This window comes from Mustelus asterias, chromosome 1, assembly GCF_964213995.1.
Source record: "Mustelus asterias chromosome 1, sMusAst1.hap1.1, whole genome shotgun sequence".
Taxonomy (NCBI): domain Eukaryota; kingdom Metazoa; phylum Chordata; class Chondrichthyes; order Carcharhiniformes; family Triakidae; genus Mustelus; species Mustelus asterias.
Window position 1 is genome coordinate 112,219,752 of NC_135801.1, and position 20,596 is coordinate 112,240,347.

The following is a 20,596-nucleotide window of genomic DNA, read 5'->3' on the forward strand; positions in this document are numbered from 1 at the left end:
TTATGGACAATTCGGAATACATTTCTGAATTTAAATAGCAGCACATGCTGTTTAGACAGGCTCAGAAGTACTCCGTTTTTGTGCGTGTCATGGATTTGGCTAGCCAATTTTTATTTTTTGTACGTTAAGAATTCTCATTTAAATACTCTAACAAGTATTTTTAAATAAAGCAAGTAATTTTAAAAACAATAAAACAGGTACAGTCTTCAACCAGTAATTGCAACAAAAATGCAGAAGATAATATGACATAATGTAGAACACTATTCTCTCACTTCTGGAATTAAATCAACAGAATGAACAACTCTTCAATCAGAATAATAGAATTCCAACAGTGCAGAAGGAGGCCATTCAGCCCATCGAGTCTGCACCGACCACAATCCCAACCAGGCCCTATTCCCGTAACCCCACATATTTACACTGCTATTCCCCTGACACTAGAGTCAATTTAGCACAGTCAATCAATCTAACCTGCACATCTTTGGAGCGTGGGAGGAAACCAGAGTACCCGGAGGAAACCCACGCAGATAGGAGGAGAATATGCAAACTCCACACAGACAGTGACCTGAGGCCAGAATTGAACTCGGGTCCCTGGCGCTGTGATGCAGCAGTACCACCATGCTACCCCACTCTGCCACTGTGCTACCACTGCACCATTGCAGGAATCCTACATGAACTGGAGCCAGATACAATCGATTTCCATCTTGGTATACTTTTGCAGTACAATTCTACAAGTAGAAGCATAGTTTTTCTAGTTGTATCTGATCCCCCAAGTGCAATTCCCTGCCCAGTGAAGCAGTCGAGGCGACCTCGTTGAATGTTTTTAAGGTAAAGATATTACCTTACTACTGTTAGGTTGTATCTCACATTCACCTAGGGGAGCCTTAGTTACTTTATAAATGTACATTTAATTATGTACAAAAGGAAATTCACTCATCTTAGATTGGATGGAAGACAATTTAAAAGACATTATTTGCCCTGCTGCATTTAAAATTACACTTGTGAATAATCACAAAGAATATAATGCTCCAATGGTTCTGCTCTTTAGGTGGTAAAGCTGCAAGGCAGATGGAGAATAAATTACCAAGATCATTGCTTCTATACATATACCATATTTGGATTAAACGAGGCAGAAAGTGATTGGAAATCAATGGTAACATTTTTCTTCATCAAATAGAATGCTCCCTACAGTCAAAATTAAAACACTTATTCCCAGATGTAAACAACTTTTTACTTGTAAGATGTCTACAATAATCCTTCATGCTGCACCTTGTCTCATTTTCCCAAATCTTTACACTTTAACTAACATCCTGGGTGCATGGTAGTATTTACCAACCTGTATGACATGGATTTTCACATTTATGCTGCCCACAAGTTAAGAGCCGGCTACACGGCTGCTGACAGGACCACCCCTTAGCACTGCAACGTCGGGAGACTGGTTTAGCCTTTTTACAGTAACATGTAATGGAGACCATCTTTGGGCACGGTGGGCAAGGACCTAAATCAGAAACACAAAGCACTTTTAATCTCATAGCCAAGTTTATTGAAATTGAGCAAAACAATTAGTCAATTCTAAATCACTTTACCAGGATGGCATAAAAGAAGACACTTGTGTCCACATAAAGGCTTGAATTCTCTGTCACAAACTTGGCCACAGGAATGAGGTACAAGCCAAGGGTCTGGTGGGGGATCTTCAACTTTTCCACAGTAACAGTAGTATCTTGTTGGAGTTTGAGACTGTTCATACTGGTGCCTACATTTAGGACTAAACAGGAATACCAAAATATATTTTTTTATAAAACCAAAATTATTAATTTTGCCTGCCTAAAACACCATGAACCATTCAAATGTTATTATACATCTTTCCGGCGCTGCATGCATTTTTTGTAATAATTGCTTACATTGAGTGAATAACCATTATACTGAGTGCAACAAAGAAAGACTAGTTAATAAAATAAAAATGATTTTTCAAATTACAAAACAAAACTAACAATTTAGGTATGTTTTAAAATTGTGGAAAAATGTATAATCAAGTGTAACCTACAAAACTAAAAGCTGAAGCAGACCATCATACATCAATGATATTAAGACCACCCTTTAAATCAAATTAAGAGATAGTGTGACACTTCTCTATTGTTCAAATAAACAACTTCAACATACTTGTTTGCGACATATATCTCGAAGATATCACAAGGTATCACAAAAACTTCTGAAATTTAAGCAATTTAAGCAATCACAAAGTGATCGCAGTTATCATTTTTATTTCTTGCCCAGTTGGTGATGCCTATGCATAGATTATTAAAATTCCAAGTCATCAATCTCTTGTACAACCAGCGAATCTTTACATCATGCAGATCCCAGATGCTGAGTTTAGAGCAGGCTTTGTAAGGAAATATTTTCCAGCTGAGAGAAAGGGTCTAAAGAGCTATTTAGAAAGTTTCCAAAACAAATTTTGCCACACTCGTTAATTATTAAGCAAGTTACAGATTTTAAGGGTGACAATGGGTCCATGTTATAGAAAAGACAATGAAAACAAGATGAAAAGTACAGCTGGATCTCAAGAGTATATCAAGCCATTTCAGGTTATTTAAATTGGTTAACTACACGATTGAGCTAGCCACTAATTCAAAAGATACAATTCTTAAAGTGCAATAAACATACAATATTAAAATAAATGTCCTTCTTTTGAGAGCAAAATCTGTGGCTTACCATGGCCAGGAATGATCTTTTTTCCCAAAATCATCATCCAACACAGAGGATACAAGAAATATGCTGTCTTTTGCCCATTTTTGGATACATGGCATGTGAAAGATACAGTAACAGCGGAAGCAACTCCAAACCTAAAGAGGAAAAATATTAAAAGGTGCATCAGAAATTCATGTTTACTTGAAAAAGACTATTTTAAAAACATGTATTTAAAGTAACTGTGCTAAGTTTGTGTCCTATATATTGTATTCTTTCACCCAATGAGCATATCTAATTTCAAAAATTCTAACTCCTATACATTTATGATGCTATTGGAAGAATTGCCTTGATTACCCTTTTATATTGCTAATTCGCAAAATCTATGAGTCAAGTTGGTGATATGGTGAAAAAGACAGGAAATAATTAATACAAGTTGAGGTGATACTTTTTTAAAAAAATTCACTTCATTCCATCCCTCCAGAATTTTAAGCTACAACATTCCTAAATAAAAATCAATACACATGTCCGATTCCAATTACCTTTAAAACGTAGGTTGAGAGTTGGCCGCTGAGAAAACACGCAGAAGAAAACATCCAGCCTGCACCTATTTTTTTTTAAATTCGTTCAGAGGATGTGGGCATCGCTGGCTGGACCAGTATTTATTGCCACTCCCTAATTGCCCTTGAACTGAATGGCTTGCTAGGCCTTTTCAGAGGACATTGCTGTGACTCTGGAGTCACATGTAGGACAGACTAGGTAAGGGTGACAGAATATCCTTCCCTAAAGGACATTAGTGACCAAATGTGTTTTTACAACAACCAATAATTAATAAAGTTGGTAATGTAATCTGTAACACAAATTTATAACATATAATTGTGACATTACATATAATTAACACTTGATTTTAATATGAATTCTTAAAATGTCATGAAATTTGCAAGATGCTGCCTTCTCGTATAGGTTAAAAAGATAGACCTTTCACACCTGGTCTAATAGCTGTATAACTCAACTAAGCACCAACTACCCTCCCATCACCTAACTACCCCGACCCAACTAGCCACTCACTCACCCATCCACCTCCCTTCCTCCTTCACCCCAATGAACCTGCCACCTCCCCCTCCCTCTCCAACCAATTCACCCACCCACTCATACATTCAGACTTAGTCCTTTAAAACTTACCCAAATACAGTAGGTACTGTCCTAAGAGGAGGACGTGTCCTCTCCTTCCCTGACTCCACTACGCTTGCTAGATTTGATTTAATTTATTGTCACATGTACTAGGATACAGTGAAAAGTATTGTTTCTTGCATGCTATACAGACAAAACATACCTTTCATAGAGTACATGGGGGAGAAGAAAGGAGAGGGTGCAGAACATAGAATTTATCTTTAAGTCTCCCCACTGCCAATTTCTGCTTCAGTTATGATCACAAGTTTCCAGCAGAATTGGGCAGCATCGTCAGGCTGGAAAAAACATTGCAGGCAGTGGCAATGCATCCAGAATTGCGGCTAACAAGAAAATCTAGGCCGTAACTTTTGGGGCTAACAAAATTGGGTCAGCTTATATGCCATCATCTACGCTAAATATTAGAATTTTAAAGGAATTAGCATCAGATTTTCCTGCATTAAACTCAAACTTAAAGCTAATATAGTTGTTTCTTAGTATGTACAAACTGTAATTGTGTACATAAATTTGCAATATAATATTAAAAGTTGAAACACAGTTAAATTTAAAAAGGGAATCTCATATTAACCATGAGTTAATGCTCTTTATTAGATTCACCATGAGGCAAATACACATATAAAGACTTTTGACGATACTTACTGCCTGATTCCGCTTCACTGAGGCAATGCAGATGAGGCACGTTTGAGCTCCTGACTGGAATGCATCATTCAGATATTGTTTCGTGCGTTCCAGTTCTCTGGAAGAATCATCACCTATATGAAAGGATTAATCCATCACAAAAATTTTAGATCTTGCATTTTTAATATATTTTAATTTCCTGAGTAACAGTATATAACACTCCACTCACCGTCATCTGGGAAATTTAGACTCCCCTCCAACTTAAATTCTCATTTTTAATTATTTAAAAAGATGTATGCACACTGGAACCATAACAATTCTGCACCACACCAATATCAGCAGTTATAATGTAAATGCAGCCTGAATCCAACCAGGGACAAACCAGACACAGAGCAAACTGCAGCAACAATGCCTGGTGAAGAATGGACTTTCACTTCTCTGGTGGAATCAATTTTGGTCTTCACTTTGTACTGATTCTGAATTTGTAAAGTTGAAACTACTCTGTACAAATGCTAAACATATGTGATATTCCACTAATGTAGGTACTGTATATTTAGACCATTTTGCAGCTTAATTGTAGTTCTCCACCCACACCAATATAAAACTCAAGTTGGAGGAGGTGATTTAGCCCAAGTGCTGAACTTTCCACTTAACATCTAACTATTGCTACTTCAGAATTTTTCATCTTCTACTTCACCCATATCACCTTCCTATCTTAGCATGGAAGAAAAATGTGTGACACAAGCCCTGAACTTGTATTTTACCAGTGAGTACCTGTGCATCTTTATCATGCCTTTGTGATTCATTTGAAAACAGATTCAGATCAATTTTTCTATTTCATTTGGTATCTTGTATATCTCTATAATGAATCTTTTATTTGCCCTCTTTCAAGGCTGTTTTTCTAAGCTGTACCAACAAATCAGTGCTTTCAAAGTGCTTTTGTGGACTAGAATAGAAAACAATTCTCAAGATGCAGCCTTAGCAAAATATTAATACAGCTTCAATATGACAAATATCCAACTTTTATCTTACAAATTTGTCAATATGGATCAAAACTGGCCTTTACAGCTCATCATGTCTGTGCTGGCTCTCTGAAGGAGCAATTTACATTGTGCTTGTAGCCCTCCATATTCTTCTTTTCCAGATAATAATCCAATTCCCTCTATGTCTCAAGTGAACCTGTCTCCACCACATCCTCATGCAGAACATTCCAAGGACTAACCCATGCTGCATTAAAAAGTTCCCCCTCATGCCACTACTACTTCTTTTGCCAATTACTTTAAACCTGTGCCCTATTGTTCTCAAGCAGTTTTTCCCCCATCTACTTTGTTGATGGCTGTTCTATAATCATTGGACACCAAAGTTATGATTCCCATTAGGTTAGAATTCTTCCACTCTTTTCTCTAATGAGTTTGACTCATTCAGTGTCCCGTATTTTTCTCCAAAGACTCAAACTGGTCTATTTCGAAATTTATCTACAACCATTAATGTGAGCACTTGTGGAGCTCATTCTGCAACTCCAATTTCATTCCACTGCCTCCTAATAATTTACTATCTTGTGTAAATACTTTACAGATCGTCTATATGATTAAAAAGTGGAGACTGAGCTTCAATTCCTTGGTACTCCAGTTAGGACATTCAACCATCCATATCGCTTCCATACAGATTAACCAGTGTTTCCTCTTGCAGCCAATTTCCTGTCCAGCTCTGGGTTTTACTTATGATGTTCATCGCTTTAAGTCAATGCATCAGCCTTTCATTTGAATTTTATTGAAGTTTTTCTGGAAATTTCAATAGCACCTCTGGAAATCTCAATGGAACCTCAAGGCTTTCCAATACCCAAATGAAATGTTTATTCAATGGGTTCTGTTGCTTTTGAAATTGTTGGCTGTCATTTTATAGGTTATTTCCATATAGGTAATCCTCACATTTGTTTCTAATGATAAATTACATTATTATGCCTGATAGTTGGGAAAGATTATTGGGTCTGTATTTGCCCAAGTATATTTTATTGCCCTTCTTTAAACTGCTACTGCACAATTCATTTCTAAGCCCAGGGGCCGCCCTCCTAATAATCAGTTTCCTGGGAGCATGAGTAGAATGTATCCCTAGTCTCACATCCATCACCTTAGGAGATTTGGCTTCAACCTTGAATGATTTTTGAATCCTTTAAACACAAAACATAGATTTTAGTGACAGTTTACTGTCAGAATCTCCTATCATCATTTCCAGAAAGCATGTATATTAATTATTTTAGCTAATCTTTAATTTCAACCCAATCAGCATCTTAAATGATCTCAGTTCTTCTTTGATAACCATCTTGCTGTTACAAGACTGGAAGAACTTCTTGCTCTTGGTATTCACAGACATCTTCAACCTCTCTTTACAATAATCTGAGGTCCCTATCTGCTTCAAGACAACAACCATCATCCCGGTACCCAAGAAAAACCAAGCAGCGTGCCTTAATGACTATCAGCCGGTGGCTCCGACATCCATCATTATGAAGTGCTTCGAAAGGTTAGTCATGGCACGAATAAATTCCAGCCTCCCGGACTACCTGGATCCACTACAGTTTGCCTATCGCCGCGATAGATCCACAGCAGACGCCATTTTCCTGGCCCTGCACTTAATTCTGGAATACCTAGATAACAAGGACACCTATGTCAGACTCCTATTTATTGACTACAGCTCAGCCTTCAACACTATTATTCCCAAGAAACTCATCTCCAAACTCCGTGGCCTGGGCCTCAGCACCTCCCTCTGTGACTGGATCCTGAACTTCCTAACTCACAGACCACAATCAGTAAGGATAGGCAACAACACCTCCTCCAGGATCATCTTCAACATCGGTGCCTCACAAGGCTGTGTTCTCAACCCCCTACTATACTCCTTATACACCTAAGACTGTTGGCCAAATTCCCCTCCAATTTGATTTTCAAGTTTGCTGACGACACCACCGTAGTGGGTCGGATCTCAACCAATGACAAGACAGAGTACAGGAATGAGATAGAGAATCTGGTGAACTGGTGCGGCAACAATAATTTCTCCCTCAATGTCAACAAAACGAGATTGTCATCGACTTCAGGAAGGAGAACATGCCCCTGTCTACATCAACGGGGGCGAAGTAAAAAGGATCCAGAGCTTCAAGTTTTTAGGTGTCCAGATCACCAACAACCTGTCCTCGTCCCCCCATGCCGACACTATAGTTAAGAAAGCCCACCAACGCCTCTACTTTTTCAGAAGACTAAGGAAATTTGGCATGTCAGTTATGACTCTCTCCAACTTTTACAGATGCACCATAGAAAGCATCCTTTCTCATTGTATCACAGCTTGGTATGGCTCCTGCTCTGCCCAAGACCACAAGGAACTACAAAAGACCGTGAATATAGCCCAATCCATCACGCAAACCAGCCTCCCATCGATTGACCCTGTCGACACTTCTCGCTGCCTCAGCAAAGCAGCCAGCATAATTAAGGACCCCACGCACCCCGGACATGCTCTCTCGTATCTTTATTCCGACGGAATAAAGATACAAAAGTCTGAGGTCACATACCAGCCGACTCAAGAACAGCTTCTTCCCAGCTGCTGTCAGTCTTTTGAATGGACTTACTTTGCATTAAGTTGATCGTTCTCCACACCCTAGCTACGACTGTAACACTACATTCTGCACTCTCTCATTTCCTTCTCTATGAACGGTATGTTTTTTCTATATAGCACGCAAGAAACAATACTCTTCACTGTATGTTAATACATGTGACAATAAATCAAATCAAATTCAAATCCATTTTCACAGCTATATTCATTTCTATTACATTGAAACATAGAAAATAGAAACAGGAGTAGGCCATTCAGCCCTTCAAGCCAACTCCGCCATTCATTTTGATCAAAATCAGTACCCTGATCCCACCTCCCCCCATATCCCTTGATCCCTCTAGCCCAAAGAGCTATATCTAATTTGTTCTTGAAATCACACAATGTTTTGGCCCCAACTACTTTGTGATAGTGCCTCTGTATTCCCTCTGCCACCTATTATTTATTCCATTTCAAAAAAGACAACCATAAAATCAAAAATTAAGATAAATTTGTATTTCCATATATGAAAAAAATTCAATTTTGGTCCCATTTAATGGAAGATCATGAAGGACAAAAATCTATTTAATCAATTTAAGCTAGCAACACAAATCTATTTTTTCTTCATTCTTATACTCATTTTGTAGATCCAATATTCTTTTATAATTTATCATTCTTTAAGCACACCATTTTAGAGGAAGGGGAAATCAGCTAGGAGAAATTTTTCTTCATGTCACATTGTCAACAAAATGCACAGCAAAATGTAATCAAATGTAATCAAAATGAGCAGATGCTCAAGTAATTAAGCAACACATTATGTTGATTAAAATAATACATGACTAAACTTGGTCATTATGTTTTCAGATCTCAACATTTAGTCCATTTATTTCAAATTTCATTAACAAAACTTGTACTCTAGAACAAAAAGTACATCATTTAGATTTTTGATTCATGTTTCCAGCTAGCATGAAGCAGTTTCACAACTTGTATTGCATATGCAAAAAACAGATATTACCTATGTGACTAGTGTATGTTGTAAATGTTGAGGCAACTATTTTCCCTCGTTGGCCTTCAAAATCCTCATCTCCTTCTTCTTCTGAGGAAGTGTCCTCATCAGCAAACCTTTGGGCTACAGCCTGATTGGCCTTACGAATCTCTTCAAATTTTTTAAGTGATGACAGTTCTGTTGCAAACAGTAACAAATACTACAATTAGATAAATTAAAAGTAGCTGTATTAATCACAGTAATTAAATTTTTAAACATATGATAGTGCACTAAATGCAAGATAGGTTAGAGATTTCACAAGCACTTGCACACATATATTTATGGCGACAATAAAGACAGATACTCGAGAATAGAAACATGAAAGGTACTACCTGTATTAGAAATATAGGCAACTAAAAAAAGCCATTTAACCCAAAAAGCCTTTTTTTTTGATGAATTTCACTGGGTAATAACTACCCCTTTGAAACACCCTTCCAAAAACGTATGTGTCAAGTATTAAATGTGAATTGCCAGTGTTGGTGATTGCCATTTTCAAGTGTGATAAAAAAAAAATTCAAGTTAAAATCAATGCATCACATTATTTAATTAAATAATTCTATAAGGATAGCTTGAACCACAATTAATGTCATATGAACGGTCAAGTTCATCACTTTCAGCATCCGACGTGAAGAATTCATCCTGCATCACTTTGATTATGGCATCATCGTAAGGGATGGATCAGACGTGGCGCTTTCAGTTTCAGAATCAACCCTCCGCAACAAATCATCTTTCTCTCCATCCACTGAATTGGATATTCAACTTTTTTTTTGAACAACCTGAACATTCAGTTGTTGGACACATTGAAATTCATGGACGTTTAATCCATGTTGCCGATGGCATAACAGTTACGTGTTTTGCCGCAGTCTGCTGGAAACTGGTAATTTTGACTTTGAGGTCTCGGTCATCTGCCGCAACACTGGACATTTTTGTTCCACAAAGTTGCGATACCAATTAGCTGTTACTCTGAAATCTTTGCTGGATTCGGGATTTGATTTGGCCTATTTAAATGCATCTATACATGTGTTATATTTCCAATGACAATGTAACCATTCAGATGATTTTCAAGGATTCATTCTGATACATGCTTTTCAAGATCAGCCAGTAGTGGTCTGTGGCATATTTGGACTTGGGCATCTTTTTCAGGATAGATTTCTTCTTTCATTCTGTGCCAGATTTTCATAAACACAGAGTTCCCTCGTTGCAGCAGTTAGTTGATGCGTTAGCAATGGTTACAACTTGAAACCTGCTCTGAAAGTCATTTTTTTGCAGAAGGCTGAAGCATTCATTTCTATTCATCGGTCACCATACGCGGTTTGATGTACATGAATATCTTAAAATTTCTCTTTTCCTGGCAACGCAACCCATATCACCTGCTTGATCCCATGTACCAACTTAAAAGCCAAGTATAACCCTAAACATATCATTCCAAACTCAAAATTGAGGCCAACTCGTAATTCAAGTGTAGGCTTAGAAATTTGACAATTTTTCCTGTGCTTCTCCCTTCCTCTTTAAAAAAAAAATCACAAGATCAAAATTTTGTAGACATAATCAATACAATAGTCTCAACTACAAAATGATACTTAACTTGATATTTAAATAACAATGCAACAGTATTTGCAAAATTAATTGCAGTCTTGATTTCAGGATTTTCGCACTTAATCTTCAGAATGCTATTCCTCAAAAGCAAACACTGCAATAGGCCAGATGTTGCAGTTGTACTATCAGGAGCTCCGCATCACTCCCCTCAGAAACAGACGCAACTTTTGTCATTCGCACATATGCAGTTAAACATAGAAATCCAAAAGTTGCTGTCAGTAATTCCTTGTTCCCCTGAAGAATGTGTCGTTGACTTTCCCCAGACAGACATCTGTAGAAATCATTAAACTGACGAGAACTTTAATGTTCACTCTGTAACATCTCCCTAAAAGAACTGTGCCCCAAGTCATTAAAATAAAACAAGAAATGCAATGGTCCTTCTACTTACCCCTGGGGGCTGCCACCATATCCTCCGGTCTGAGAAAATGTTTGACACTATTCCCTGTCCCTGAACCAACTTTATATCATGCTGCCACTATCCCTTTTATTCTGTGGGCTTCAACTTTATTGGCAAATCTATTACATTTCACTTTACCAAAAGGCATTTCATGTAGGTGTCAACCACATTATCCTCACCAATCCTTTCCATACCCTATTAAAACATGACTGTGCTAGTTTTCCTTAATTAATTCAAACTTGTCCAAGTGACTCTTATTTATGTCCCAAATTTTCATTTCTAAAAGTTTTCCCACCAGAGGTTAACTGACTGGTCTGCAAATGCAAAGTTTATGTTTATACCCTTTTTTGAACAAGGTGTAATGATTGCAATTCTCAGGTCACCACTGACTCTTTTGCCTGTCATCTTACATCAGGCATGGCCAAACTGCAGCTTGTAAGCTGCATGCTCACAGAATTGACATACAGAATGTGGTTCATTCCTTGCGCTGTAAAACCGGTTAAATTGTGCATTGGAGGTAGGTAAATAGCCAGATGCAGCTTCAGCTTCACAGAAAGAGAGAACAGGCAGCAGTTCTGAGGACAGTTAAGATCAATGATTCTTTCCAACACTGTCACCAGATTTCTTCTGTAGTTTCCTGCTCAACTGACCTTCAGTGTCTCTTGCTCCCTAACCTACCCTCTCACTGTTGACCCCCCCAACTTCTGTCTGGAAAGGGAGGAAAGAGCTTAATACAGAACAATATTTAAGAACCTGCTATATTGGGACATGGGTGCTCGGATTCAAATTTGTTGTCCTCTTTTTAGGTAGTAGGTGGGTGCAACTTCTTCCCCCAAGTAAAATTAATCCTTTCATTAAATCACTTGACTGATTTTCCACATTGGAAGAGCAAGCTGCAAAGGTCCGTTAAACAGTGAGCAATGTGCCAGTTCTGATGAGTGTCAGTGAAGCAGAATTATTGTTGCCACAATCTACATAATGGATAAAGGAAGCCTGGAAGGTTTGAGGAAAAAATAAGGTTTCTTCACAGCAGTGTGCAATAGTAATAAAATTGTGAAAACAAAAAATTGCAGATGCTGGAATCTGAAACAAAACGAGAAAATCTCAGCAGGTCTGACAGCATCTGTGGAGAGCCAAGAGAGCCAAATGTTGGCTCCATTCCCTCTCCACAGATGCTGTCAGACCTGCTGAAATTTTCCAGCAGTCATGCCAGGGCAGCACGGTGACACAGTGGTTAGCACTGCTGCCTCACAGCGCCAGGGACCCGGGTGCAATTCCCAGCTTGGGTCAGTGTCTGTGTGGAGTTTGCACATTCTCCCCATCTCTGCGTGGGTTTCCTCCAGGTGCTCCGGTTTCCTCCCATAGTCCAAAGATGTGCCAGTCAGGTTGACTAGTCATGCTAAATTACCACTTAGTGTCAAGTGGACTAGCAGGGCAAATATGTGGGGCTACGGGGAAAGGGGCTGGGAGGGATTGTGGTCTGCAGAGTCAATGGGTCGAATGGCTTCCTTCTGCACTGTAGGGATTCGATAATAAAAATGTGCCTGTAAAGGTCATCAGTGTCTTGCATTTCTCAAATGTCTGAAGTATGCAACTCCCAAGTTCATAAATTTTAGCTACCCCTGACTTATCTATTAATTACCATCTGGTTATTATCCCCTTTTGGGCACCGCTAAAAGGACACATTTATGAAATCTAGTCTGCTGGAACAACTTCAGCTTCTCCAATCTATCTACATACCTGTAATCGCTCATCCCTGGAACCATTCTAATAGCCTTTGAAAGCATCATTGCAACCTCCCAAGTGCTTGGAACTAAGTCATTTCTGGATTTCAGAATTTTTGGGATCATAGAATGCCTAACCACTGAAGCGGGAGAGCCAGAAGCATTTTGTCCCCCATTGTTTTATAAGTCATGAAAATTGCTTTACTCATTCAAACATTGACATCGTCCATGTTTCTGTTCCCAAAATACTTGACTGAAATGATGCCCCCTAAGTCTGCTCAAAAAAGATATTCCCGACAACTGGTGTTTCTGAACAATAGGTTTCCGGACTGGAGAGGTTACAACGCTGTGGATATTTTCAAGAAGATTGGTGACATTTGCAGTTATAGAGTAAAAGTTTGTTAGAAAGCCTGTGCATGTGAAGTAGTTCCATTAAGTTTCTTGACACCAGGTTATTTACCATTACTGATACCGGGCTGACTCCTTGGCCAGCTGCTGCTGCTGCTGTTGGAGCCTCTTCCATTCGCCTGCCTGTCAGCTCCTCCTCCAATCTCAGTCTCTCTGACGGATCCAACTACTTGACTGGCGCCGCTTTTGCCCCGTCCACGTCCCCGGCCGCGACCTGCCTGCCGCCAAGCAGGCTCCATTCCCCCCTCTCCCTTTCTGCCGAGTACCGGCGCCGCTGCCAACGGCCGCCTTGAGGCCGGGTCGCCTGGACTCCCAACGCGCATGCGTCCCGTGGACACGCGCCCTAAACCCACTGCGCATGCGTGCGCCGGACGCGGTGGTCTTCTGGGATGTGTAGTTTCCGATTCTAGGCCCCGCCCCCTCCCCCACAACAACTACTGATATTGATATAGCTTTTCACAGCAGTATTAACAAGCCCCGTATAACACCCAGACACAAAGAGGACATTATAGGACCAATGATCAAAATCTTGATGGCCAGGAATATATTGATCTGTGGATAGTGAGGAGCTGACTGCCCAGGAACCAGCTTGTGGGCAACCTCACTAGCACAAGGCTGAGTGAGGGCTGGGTGTGGCACAGGGTGTCACACAGGGTGAGCAGGCAATCAGCTTTGATAATGGGTCATCTGGACTCGACGTCATCTCTTTTCTCTCCTTGTAGATGCTGCCAGACCTGCTGAGATTTTCCAGATTTTCTCTTTCGGTGAGCAGCCACTCTCTGTTTGACAGAATGGTCTCCAGGCTGTATTCGGGACACTACCTTACCTGTAATTCACTATTTTGTTAAAGTTCATTTTATTAGTCACAAGTAGGCTTATATTCCTACTGCAATGAAGTTACTGTGAAAGTCCCCTAGTCGCCACATTCCGGCGCCTGTTTGGGTACACTGAGGGAGAATTTAACCCATGCAGACACGGGGAGAACGTGCAAATTCCACACAGACAGTGACCCAAACCGGGACTCGAACCCGGGTCCCTGGCACTGAGGCAGCAGTGCTAGTCACCGTGCCACCCCTAAAATCTCTCATTTGGGGCGGCACGGTAGCACAGTGGTTAGCATTGCTGCTTCACAGCTCCAGGGTCCCGGGTTCGATTCCCAGCTCGGGTCACTGTCTGTGTGGAGTTTGCACATTCTCCTCGTGTCTGCGTGGGTTTCCTCCGGGTGCTCCAGTTTCCTCCCACAGTCCAAAGATGTGCGGGTTAGGTTGATTGGCTAGGTTAAAAATTGCCCCTTAGAGTCCTGTGATGCATAGGTTAGTGGGATTAGCGGGTAAATATGTGGGGGTAGGGCCTGGGTGGGATTGTGGTCGGTGCAGACTCGATGGGACGAATGGCCTCCTTCTGCACTGTAGGGTTTCTATGATTTCTACGTGCGCAGTAACAGCTTTGCTCGTTTGACACCCCTCCCACACACACACACACAAACACACACACAGGAACCCTCACACTCAGAACAACATCCTCCCCCCCACACACACACCCTCCCTCCCACACAGACACTCAGCAGCAATGACACCACCCCCACCCACACTCACCAAAGCACCCCTTCCACACACAGCAGAACTATCCCCTCCACACGCACACACTCAGCAGCAGCATGCACCCCCAAACCCACTCTAGTAGAGTCCTCGCTAGGGCATTCCTTGATTTTGACCATCGGGGTGGGTATAAAGAATATGACCTCCTTATCTTCGACAGTCAGAACTGGTTAATAATGGTATTTCTCCAACTCACCTTTTTCATTAAACATCAAAAGCATATCACAACCATCCGCTATTTGAACTCTTAAATCTATCATGGTCAAAATCAACACTAACATCCAAGAGGGCTTGCAGTTCCTCCCTAACTTCTCTGTCACATTTAACATTGTTGACAACTCCGTTCTCCTGGTCATTGCCTCTATGAGGAATGCAATAACAGTTGGCGACCAGCAGCCAGGAAAGCATGGCAACATGCAACCATGATTACCCAGTTATGAGACCATATGAGATCTCATAACTGGGTAATCATGGTTGCATGTTGCCGTGATCCTTTCCAGAAAGCCAGAGTACAGTGATAGAGAATGCCTGTTCAAATCTTGAGTCACACTACATTTACCTGCATAATGGTAGGAAATGGCACAATCTAATTGAAGGAATGTCTGGCCAGTGACACTGAACTTGAGGAAATGTCCAACATAAGTAGCCATAAATATCAGTCTCTTAACTCTATCAGGTGTCTCAGGCAATATTCCATGGTTCTCAGCCTCAATGTGCTGTCTTTAGAACAACAGTTGTCCACTTGATAGCATTACTTGGTTAGACTTCTACTTCCTCGTTACTTTTGAAGCTCAAATCCTCATCTGGGCAGCACAGTGTTACAGTGGTGAGCACTGCTGCTTCACAGCGCCAGGGACCCAGATTCAATTCTAGCCCCGGTTTACTGTCTGTGTGGAGTTTGCATATTTTCCCCGTGTCTGCGTGGGTTTCCTCCAGGTGCTCTGGTTTCCTCCAAATATGTGTGGGTTAGGTTGATTGGTCATGCTAGATTGACCCTCGTGCCATGGGATTAGCAGGGTAAATAGGTGGGGTTATGGGGATAGGACCTGGGTGGAATTGTGTTCGGTGCAGACTCGATTAGCTAAATGGCCTCCTTCTGCACTGTAGGGATTCTATGATTTGCTATGTGGTTGATAGAAAGAACACTAGACATCAGAAAGATATTAATGGATTGGTCAGGTGGGCAGACAAATGCAGGAATGAGAAAATTCTGCCATTTGGCAGAATTCTGACTTTTGGATAATGGAATTCCACTCTGTTAATTTTTTTTACTACCTCTGCCTTTCCTCGGTCACCACCTCCTCCAACAAAGCCAAAGCCATGAGAAAGAGTCTCAGAAGGTCTGGAAAATCTCGGACGATAAGAAGACTAAAAGCAGGCTTAGTGGAGCTGTCATTCATTCCACTTGGAGGGTGCACTCTGCTGCTGGCCAATGGTGGAGACAGAGGGCTTGGTAGGCCCAGGAAGCGGGGAGAAATAGACTCTGAGTCTCAGCCAGGATCAAATGGCCTGAGGAGGGAAAACTGGAGCCCGAGCCTGATGCAGAAATGGCTGCAGTGAATGTAACTGAAGTTGTGTCGAAACTGCAAATTCCTGAAGTTAGCCCATTATATTCTGAATTGTGTGTTTTATGTTGAACTGTCAAGTCAAAAGAGAGTGAGATGTTTAAACGTGTGCACTGGAGGGAACATATGAAGGTTGATGACTTCTGATCTCCAACAAGAAAATAAATTGCAAAATTATTTGCTGCATTAAAAAACTCACAAGCCACAGTAATTTTCCTTTATTTAATGAGATGTTATACCATAATTAGTTTTAGCAATAGTTTTCGCTGTGAAGATGTTATTCATTAACCAAAGTACTTTTAGGAAATAGTCTCAGAACAACCTTTTAGGATTAATTAGCATTCTAAAATTAATTAATTCAGACCGGTACATTTTTTGTTTATAATCAAGTTCAAACAAGAATTCATGCAAAAATTGGACAAAACTGACATGTTAAAGGACATATTTAACACAGTACAATTAGCTGTCCAGGAGGGAGCAGCAGAGCTCAAGTCTCAGCTGATCATAGTGAATCAGTCATGTGGCCTGGCCATGAAAGAGGTCTATGGAGGACAATTTGGTGCTGGAAAGGCCAGTTTACTGAGTGCATGAGTTGAGGGAGAAGGTTGGGTTTACAAAGAGGGCTGCTGAGTGGGGTCAGTGTGAGGGGACAAGAAGTGTAGCGTGTGTGTGGACATTGCTCTATCAAGGCCAGCATTTGTTGCCCATCCCCAATTGCACTTGTGTTAAAATGGGGTCTCATTTGGAAAATAATTCACAAAGCACTGCTGTAGTCCTTTACTTTGTTTTGTATGTACATAATCCAGCATTCATCATTTATATAAATGACATAGATGACTGTGTGGGGGGGTGGGATTAGTATGTTTACGGATGACACAAAGATTGGCCGGCAGGTTAACAGTGAGGTGGAGTGTCTTGGCTACAAGAAGATATAGATAGAATAGTTAAATGGGCAGATAAGTGGCCGATGGAATTTAACTCTGAAAAGTGTGAGGTGATACACTTCGGAAGGAGTTATTTGACAAGGAAGTAGTCAATGAATGGTAGGACACTCGGAAGTTTTGTGGAACAAAGGGACCTTGGCGTGTTTGTCCAGATCTCTGAAAACGGAAGAGCATGTTAGTAGGGTGGTGAAAAAGGCATATGGGACACTTGCCTTTATCAATCAAGGCATAGATTACAAAACTAGGCAAGTCGTGTTGGAGTTGTATAGAACTTTAGTGAGGCCACAGCTAGAGCACTGCGTGCATTTCTAGTCACCACATTATAAGAAAGATGTGATTGTACTGGAGGGGGTGAAGAGAAGATTCACCTGGATACTGCCTGGGATGGAACATTTAAGTTATGAAGAGTGGTTGGGTAGGCTTGGATTATTTTCATTGGAGCAGAGAAGATTGAGGGGGCGACAAGACAGAGGTGTACAAGATTATGAGGGACATGGACAGAATGGATAAGGAGCAGCTGTTCCTCTTAGTTGAAGGGTAAGTCACGAGGAGACATAGGTTCAAGGTGAGGGACAGGTTTGGGGGGATGTGAGGGAAAATCTTTTTACTCAGGGTGGTCTGGAATGCACTGCCCAGGAGGTGGTAGCGGCGGGTTGCCTCACATTGTTTAAAATGGATGAGCACTTGGCATATCATAACATTCAGGACTATGGGCCAAGTGCTGGCAGATGGGATTAGGTGGAGTTGAGGTGTTTCTAATGTGTTCATGCGGACTTGATGGGCCGAAGGGCCACTTCTGCGCTTTATGATTCTAAGATTATGTTTTTAGTGTGGACTTCATCTTGTGTTACATGCATTCACTGCAATGTATGCTGAAATGCTGAGGTCACTTTAGTGATGTTATACAAATATATTGGTCCATGGTCTTGATGATAACAGAAGGTGTAAAAGGAAAATTTATGTTTTTACCCATTTGAAGATTAATAATGCCACCCATTTTAAGTACCCTAGACACACTTGCATTCACTACAGATAATTAAGGAACATTATAATTACATGATTCCTTGTCACAAAAATGGAATTCAATCCAGAGAAGTTCTTTTGGAGAGGCAAACAGGCAGTAGAAAGTGTAGAAGGATCTTTGGGTTCACCTCCATAGATCATTGAAGGTACAGTAAACTCTGCGTTACCCAGTACTCTACCAATCAGAATTTCCTACTAACCAGAATTTCTGATGTTCACTTTACTAACCAGAAGCAATTAAAAAGTTATCCAGAACCCTTAACTGTATACTGTATTAATTTATACTTCAGTTCAGGTTTTGATGTACTGTTGAAGATCTAGAAGTAAAAAGAATACTGTTCTTCCTGAGTACTTGCATATTAGTTCACAGTAATAACTCAAAATGACTCCAATGTGGCTCCAACAACAAAAGGGTTTATTAAACTATGATAACTATTTACACTATAGTCTGACACAGGCACAGGTCTGCTCTCTTCTCCTCCCTGGCTGCAACTGAACTCCCGCCAGTCACCAGGACATGCGCCCTCGCTCCTGATTGGCCCAGCTTCCATTGCATAGGGTCCAGCCTGATTACGTGGTCTGCAAAGGATCGCCCCTTAAAGGGACCATGTTAGCACATTCGTATTACAAGTATTGGGCTGTATTCCATTGGTAAATGGAACTCTCCAATAACCGACATTTTTGATTAACTGACACCACCCATTCATCTGCAACAGGAAAGGTAGATAAAGTGCTTAAGACATAGTTGATTGTTCCCTTTATTGGCCAAGGCATTAAATGTAGCATACGTGCAGATCAACTGTAAATAGTTATATTCTTACAATAAACCAGTTATTGTTCAGACATCTATGCCTTGGAACCTGTTCCTTCAGCAATCACAAACAACATAAAATGAAAGGTAGACAAGTGGCTAAATTTAAAGATGGAATTCTTCAATTGTGGAGCTATTAAATTCAGGAATACACAAGACCAGAATTGTAGCAGTTCAGAGATCTTAGAGGGTTGTTGACAATCATAGAATCACAGAATTGATATAGAAAAGAAGGCCATTTGGCCCATCATGTTCAGATCTCTGCAAGACAAATCACCTGGTTTCAGTCCCTTCCATTTCCTGCAACATTGTGTCATGACTTAGGAAGCCCAACTGTAAAGAAACATAATTTATTACAGAGTGCAAAGTAAAACTACTAATGTGGTGTACACACACTAGTCTGTGTCTGGAACTACCATTCAGCAGGCCCAGTCCTGGGCCTGCCTAATAAATGACTCAGATATTGAGTTCCAGCTGGGTTGGCTTCTGCCTATTATCAGGACAACTCATACTAAATGAGCCCCACAGGGAGATCATTCAGTGATTCGCCATAGACCCCATGGGGGTTATCACATCTTGCAATTATTTTATTTCCCTCAAGTACTTAATTAATTCTCTTTTGAAAGCTACTATTGAATCTGCCACAACCAAATTCTCAGGCAGCGTATTCCAGGTCCTAACCACCCGCTCTTGACAAATCTTTTTCCTTATGTTGTTGTTGCTACTTTAGCCAATCAATTGGTTTCCTCTTCTTGCTTCTTCTGCCAATGAGAACAGTTTGTCCCTATCTGTTCAGATGCCTCATGATTTTTGAACTCCTGCAGTAAATCGCCTCTCAATCGTATGTTCTCCAAAATGAGCTGCAGTTTCTCCCACGTGACTGAAGTTCCTAATTCTAAAATTAAAAGTTTATTTATTAGTCACAAGTAAGGGTTACATTAACACTGCAATGAAGTTACTGTGAAATCCCCCTAGTTGCCAGTCTGGCGCCTGTTCGGATCAGTGCACCTAACCAGCACATCTTTCAGAATGTGGGAGGAAACCCATGCAGACACGGGGAGCATGTGCAAACTCCACACAGGGTGACCCAAGCCAGGAATCAAACCTGGTCCCTGGCGCTGTGAAGCAGCAGTGCTACCCACTGTGCTACCATGCCGCCTGGAAGCATTCTGGAAACATTCTAGTGAATCGTTTCTGCACTCTTTGCAATATCTTCACATTCTTTCTTAAAATGTAATGCCTAAAATTAAACCACGATACTCAGGTCAAGGGTGAACCACAGAAGCCTGTGGAGGCCAGGATATTGAGTGCATTTAATACAGAGATAGATAGGTTCTTGATTGGTAAGGGGATCAAGGGTTACGGGAAAAAGCGGGAGAATAGGGTAGAGAAACCTATCAGCCACGATTGAATGGCGGGGCAAACTCGAC

The 20,596-nt window shown here is 40.8% G+C and overlaps 1 protein-coding gene across 2 annotated transcripts in view; it reads right to left on the reverse strand.

Annotated features, from left to right (window-relative positions):
* The window catches only part of nfxl1 (nuclear transcription factor, X-box binding-like 1), a 120,339-nt gene extending 106,790 nt beyond the window's left edge, over window positions 1-13,549 (reverse strand). For both annotated transcript variants that reach the window (XM_078217048.1, XM_078217041.1), the window contains exons 1-6: window positions 13,278-13,549; window positions 9,071-9,238; window positions 4,507-4,619; window positions 2,707-2,837; window positions 1,584-1,762; window positions 1,334-1,495 (exon numbers count right to left, since the gene is read on the reverse strand). In XM_078217048.1, the coding sequence (XP_078073174.1) occupies window positions 1,334-1,495; window positions 1,584-1,762; window positions 2,707-2,837; window positions 4,507-4,619; window positions 9,071-9,238; window positions 13,278-13,548 (1,024 nt within the window). In that variant the 5' untranslated portion in view covers window position 13,549. The remainder of the gene's footprint in view (window positions 1-1,333; window positions 1,496-1,583; window positions 1,763-2,706; window positions 2,838-4,506; window positions 4,620-9,070; window positions 9,239-13,277) is intronic.
* Window positions 13,550-20,596: the final 7,047 nt, after the last annotated feature.